At 61.8% G+C, this 5,857-nt stretch overlaps 1 protein-coding gene across 1 annotated transcript; it reads right to left on the reverse strand.

The window, feature by feature from the left end:
- Positions 1 to 489: 489 nt before the first annotated feature.
- Positions 490 to 5,422, reverse strand: LOC135406024 (zinc finger and SCAN domain-containing protein 2-like). The gene is made up of 3 exons (XM_064640550.1): positions 4,893 to 5,422; positions 2,413 to 2,488; positions 490 to 2,224 (listed from the first exon to the last, which is right to left on the reverse strand). The coding sequence occupies exons 2-3, from the start codon at positions 2,459 to 2,461 to the stop codon at positions 915 to 917; spliced, it is 1,359 nt and encodes a 452-aa protein (XP_064496620.1). The 5' UTR covers positions 2,462 to 2,488; positions 4,893 to 5,422; the 3' UTR covers positions 490 to 914.
- Positions 5,423 to 5,857: the final 435 nt, after the last annotated feature.

Consider the following 5,857-nt stretch of genomic DNA (forward strand, 5'->3'; position numbering starts at 1 on the left):
GCTCACAGGAGAAGAGGAATAAAAGGGGACACAGAAAAGTGTTGGTAAACAAGTCCTGAAATGGAACTCTGTGTGTGCAGCCTCATTTTATCCTTCAACAACCAAAGGAAAGGGGGTAAAAAGTGGGGGTTGGGAGCCCAAAACTGGTCGGGAAGAAAACGGGGATTGAGGGGACAATGGGAAAGTGGAAGGAACAGGGAGAAGGGTGGAAAAGGGAGGGTGGGCTGGTGGGTCCAACGGTCCCATGGGGGTCTTTGGGCACAGGGGGGTTGGCAAAGGGGGGTGGCCCCCCTGAGCTCCCAACTTCCTGTGGGGTGCTGGGGGCTGCTGGATCCAATCTCAGCCTTGCATCATACCAACAGTTTCAGTTTAGAGGAATTACAGAGCTGTGACTGAACCACTTTTGTCCCCCAGCTTTTAATGATAGCAAATCAGAACTATTGATAGAAATGAACTTATTTAGGGTTACAAATGATCAGACAGAAGATCTTCATCAGAATTATTTACTGCACAATACAAACACTAAAACTACCAGGAGTACAGGATAAGACAGGACAGTGCTCTACACTAAAGCAATTGTTGAAGCCATTCTACTCAAACTGGCACAAAAGCAATAATTCTTAATTAGAGATGGATGGAACTCCCCCAGACCAACGCTCATGAGGAGATCTCTGCTCTCAACCTCCAGCAGTGACCTTGGGGCGTCCCCAGCCATGGCAGGAATCTCCACACACCCCAGGAAGGGTTCTGTTGGAAGAAGCTGCCCCTGGGAAAGGGGACTGGCCCTTTGTGGTCGAAAGGGATGGACTGACAGTCACTGCACTCCAGGGGTTGCCTCCCCATCAGGGGGTTCATTCGGGGTGGAAGCAGCGGCCGAAGCTCTTCCCGCAGTCGGGGCACTCGCAGGGTTCCCCTTACTGGTGGGTCCGTTGGTGTGAGGTCAAGTTACCGCTCTGGGTGAAGCTCTTCCCACACTCCCCACACTTGTAGGGCCTCTCGCCGGTGTGGATGCGCCGATGCCTGACGAGGGTGCAGTTCCGGTTAAAGCCCTTCCCGCAGTCGGTGCAGCGGAAGGGCCTCTCATCCGTGTGTGTCCGCTGGTGGATGATGAGGATGCAGTTCCGCTTAAAGCCCTTCCCGCAGTCGGTGCAGCGGAAGGGCCTCTCATCCGTGTGCGTTCGCTCATGCAGGAGGAGATTGGAGCTGGTCTTAAACCTCTTCCCACATTCCGAGCACCTGTAGGGTCGTTCCCCAGTGTGGATAAGATGGTGGGTGCGGGGGCTGGAGCTGTAGGGCCTCTCCCCGCTGTGGATGCGCCGGTGGGTGACGAGGGTGGAGTTCCGCTTAAAGCCCTTCCCGCAGTCGGTGCAGCGGAAGGGCCTCTCATCCGTGTGCGTCCGCTCATGCCTGAGGAGATTCCCACTGCACTGAAACCTCTTCCCACACTCCCCACACGTGTAGGGCCGTTCCCCAGTGTGGATGCGCTGGTGTTGGATCAGGGTGGAGCTGTCCCTGAAGCTCTTCCCACACTCCCCACATGTGTAGGGCCGTTCCCCACTGTGGATGTGAGGATGGCTGCGGAGGTGGGAGCTGTCCCTGAAGCTCTTACCACACTCCCCACACGTGTAGGGCCGTTCCCCAGTGTGAATGCGCTGGTGTTGGATCAGGGTGGAGCTGTCCCTGAAGCTCTTCCCACATTCCCTACACGTGTAGGGCCGTTCCCCAGTGTGGATGTGCTGGTGTTGGATCAGGTTGGAGCTCTGCCTGAAGCTCTTCCCACATTCCCTACATGTGTAGGGCCGTTCCCCACTGTGAATGCGCTGGTGTCGGATCAGGTTGGAGGTGTCCCTGAAGCTCTTCCCACATTCCCTACATGTGTAGGGCCGTTCCCCAGTGTGGATGTGCTGGTGGGTGAGGAGTTGGGTGCTCTTCCTGAAGCTCTTCCCACATTCCAAGCACCTGAAGGGCTTCTCCCTGCTGGGAGGCTGCTCAGGGACCACCAGGTCAGAGCTCTGGCTCAAGCTCCGGCCGCCTTCCCGGCACAGGCTGGCTCTTTCCTCCTCAGAGCCCCCTGGGCTGGCTTTGGAGCCCCTCCTGCGGGGGGATCTCCGGCCCTTTTCCTCCCCGCTGCCTTCCTGCGCCGTGGAGCCCTTCAAAACGGCCTCTCCCACCAGGCTCTGCCGGGGGGATTTGTCCTCCGGGCTCTCCGTCCTCAGCTCGGGGCCTGGGGCAGGAAGCAACAAGGACAGGGAGGGGATTTGCCTCCGGCCCACAGGGAAGGCCAAGGACATCCCCCCAACTCCGGCCCCGGCAGGACGGCGGCGCCAGCGGGGTTGTCCTGCAGCCGGGGCCATGCTCGGCTGACAGAGCCAGCACAACACCCGCCCAAAGGGACACTGACTGCCTCCTCACCTGCCTGGGGGGCCCAAGGCATCTTCCTCTTCCTCGCAGCCTCCTTCATCTGCCCAAGCTTTGGGAAGGACAAATCCTGATGGGGGGGAAACAAGGGCTGAGCACGTTGGTTTGGGGGTTCCTCCTGCCCAAGTCCATCTCTAGAACTCACCGGGCATCCTGTGACCATAAAAACCTCCAAAACACCAAGATTCAGCCCAGAAAAACCCAAACCACCCAGATTCAGGCAAAACCCCCCTCAGAAATAGCAAGAAGAGCCCCACACCCTCAAACTGCAAAAACTTGAGATTCAGATGAAATATACTCCAAAAATATGAAGATTAGCCAAAAAAAATCTCTCCCAGAAGTTCCCCCTCTCTGGTCTCTCCCCTCTGGGGTTGGAAGGTCTCCCCTGTCTGGGATGTTTGGGGTCCCCCTTAGGGATGCTGGCAGTGTTGGGGGTCCCAAGGGTCCTTTCTCCTCTGACTCTCGCCTTCGAGGGGTCACGTTCCCAGACATTCCCCCTCTCCAGGTTCTCCACTCTGTTGTCCCAGGGATCCCAGGGGTCCCCACTGTCCAGGCTTCCCCTTCTCCACACCCCCCGTTTCAGGCTCCTGAGGGTCCCAGGGCTCCTCCCTCTCCGTGCTCCCCCCTCCAGGCTGCCGGGGGTCCCCCAGCTCCAGCATCGCCCCGCTCCGCCCTCCACACTCGGCAGCTCCCGGGCTCCACACCCACCCCCAGCACTCCTGGGGGGCCCCAAACCCGCTGTGTCCCCCCCATCAGCACCAGGCTGACAATGGAGCTGGCGGGGCCTGACCCAGCAACACCAACCCCCATCATGGGGGGGACCCGCATCCCCCACCCACCACCAGGGCTCTGACCCCAACCCAGCCCGGCCCCCAAAAACCACCTCCCACCCACCCCCAACAGCCCCCAAGGGCACAGCCCTGCACAAGGGCCGGCTGTGCCCCAGGCACCCAAACAGCCCCACGGGCGGGGGGACACCAGAGGCTGCCCCAGGGCAACGAGAGCAGGGAGTGGATCGGGCCCCCTGACACGTGGGCGGGCTCTGGGCTCAGCCTGACCAGGGGCAATTTGGCACCAACAGCAGGGCCCTGAACGCTGGCTCGGCACAGGGGGCCCGAGCTCCCCCCCCTCCAGCTCTCGGGGCTCTCACAGCTCCCCCCTCTCTCCAGCCTCCCCCGCTCTCACGGGATCAAGGCACGGGGACACCGAGGCACCCCCACGGCAACCCCAGTCCCTCCCCTCCCCTCAGCCCCCCTCTCCCACCCCTTCCCCATCGGCCCCCCAAACCCCGCTCCCCCAGCTCCCTTTGGGGGTGACCCACCGCCCCTCGCGCTCCCTTTGGGGGTCCCACCCGCTCTTTTCGCTCCTCTCCCCCCTTTCCCATCGTGGCCGCTCCGCTCACCCCACAGCGGCAGGAAGGGCCGGGACAGGGGTGGAGCAGCAACAGCAACAGCAGGAGAACAATCGCCCCCCATCCCACGGGTGCCCAGGAAGGGGGAACTCGTCCCAAATATCCTGGGGGGGAGCGTGGGGGGTCTTGACATACTCAGGCTGCCAGCACAGATTTCCCTGCAAAGTCTGCAGGGAGTCAAGCTCTGCAGAGGAGACTGTGTCCCATGGATGGGATTGCAGAGGCTCCCTCAGGTCCTCAGCAGGAATCACCAACCAGGAATAGACACAAAAGGCCCCCACGAAGTTTTTTGGGGGAGTGTCCTGTAGGGAGGGGACAGTGTCACCCCACCAGGGCGGGGCTGGCAAGTGGGAGGCTGCTCCAGGGCTCTGCAAGAGGCCTCGTGCTCTGCTCGGCCCCAGCACTGGCTGGTCCCAACAGCCCCGGCTGCCCCCGGCCCTGGGCAGCTCTGCTGCCACAGGCTGTGCCCTCACCGTGGCCCTGCAATGGCCCTGCCTGTCCCTCCCCCGTGGCCCTGCCCGTGGCCCTGTCCCTTGGCTCTCTCTCTGCCAGCTCAGTGTGGGGCACACGGGCTGGGGGTCCCTCCCAAGCCCCCCGGGCAGCCGGCGTTGGCTGGGGGGATGTGAGGGCTGGGCCTGCTCAGCACAGCCCCGGCCTCGTGCCCAGCGCCTCTTTCCTGCCCCACACAAGAGCTTCCCGGCCCCCCAGGGCTCCCCTGCTGCTGCCTCTGCTCCTGGCCCTGCCTTTGCTGCTCCCTTGGCCGGGGCAGCGGCCGCAGGGGGGGATGGCAGCAGCTTCAGCTCCACGGCACTTCCTGGGGGGAGCTCAGCCTGGGGGGACGGGCAGGGACCTGATGGGGATGGACAGGGGCCCAGCAGGGACAGCCAGGGCCTGCAGGGGAAGGCACAGGGACAACCTGGCCCCCCACACTGCCAGGGCTGTCTCTGCTCCTCCTTGCAGGCTCCGTGGCCAGGCACAGTTGGTGTTCCTGGGTGCCCACCATCTCAGCACTTGCAGCCGCTCAAATCAGCGCCCGCAGCTCTGCAGCAAAGCCCCAGCTCACCTGGCACACAGGGGATGGACACAGCACCTGCTCGGGGATGGGCACACACAGCTTTGTGCCTTCCCCACCACGGGGCTCTCCTTCCTCAGCAGCACCTCTGCCTTGCACTTATTCTCAGCCTCACCTCAGGGCCTGGGCTCAAGGACAGGAACCTGCAGGGAGGGGACATCAGGTGCAAGCTGAGGGCTGCCTGCTTGCACTGGGCTGGGGGCTTCTTTCTCCTTCTACAACCAGCCCACAACTCAGCCTGCTTTGCTAACACCACACATTTACAGACTAACCTTGCAGATAGATATGGACAGACATCTCTCTCACCCTGGGGATGGAGCCTCAAGCATGTGCTGCCACAGGAATGGCAATCAGAGAATCACAGAATCAGCTGGGTTGGAAAAGACCTCCGAGATCATCAAGTCCAGCCCTGGATCCAACCCTGCTGTGCTTCCCAGACCATGGCACTGAGGCCACATCCACTCTCACCTTCAACACCTCCAGGGACAGGGACTCCACCCCTCCCTGCCCAGCCCATTCCAAGGCCTGATTACCCTGTCAGCAAAAAATTGCTTCCCAATATCCAACCTAAACCTCCCCTGGCACAGCTCCAGACCCAGCCCTCTTGTCCTACTGCTGCTTCCTGGCACAACAGCCCCACCCCCACCTGGCTCCCCCCTCCTGGCAGGGACTTGCAGAGAGTCAGGAGGTCTCCCCTGAGCCTCCTCTTCTCCAGCCTCAGCACCCCCAGCTCCCTCAGCCTCTCCTCACACCACTTGTGCTCCACTCCCTTCCCCAGCCTCGCTGCTCTTCTCTGCTCCTGCTCCAGCCCCTCCAGGGCCTTCCTCAACTCAGGGGCCCAGAGCTGGACACAGCACTCCAGGGGTGGCCTCACCAGCGCTCACTCCAGCCCAACAATCCCTTCCCTGCTCCTGCTGCCACACTCTTCCTCACACATTGGCCACACTTCCTCACTC

This window comes from Pseudopipra pipra, chromosome W (assembly GCF_036250125.1).
Source record: "Pseudopipra pipra isolate bDixPip1 chromosome W, bDixPip1.hap1, whole genome shotgun sequence".
NCBI classification, from domain to species: Eukaryota; Metazoa; Chordata; class Aves; order Passeriformes; family Pipridae; genus Pseudopipra; species Pseudopipra pipra.

Bases quoted from the DNA above. Each gene is read 5' to 3' on its own strand.
- LOC135406024 (XM_064640550.1), bottom strand. From the start codon at position 2,461: ATGAAGGAGGCTGCGAGGAAGAGGAAGATGCCTTGGGCCCCCCAGGCA. The intron at 2,225-2,412 runs GTGAGGAGGCAG...TTCCTGCCCCAG, and splicing joins GCCTTGGGCCCCCCAGGCAG to GCCCCGAGCTGAGGACGGAG.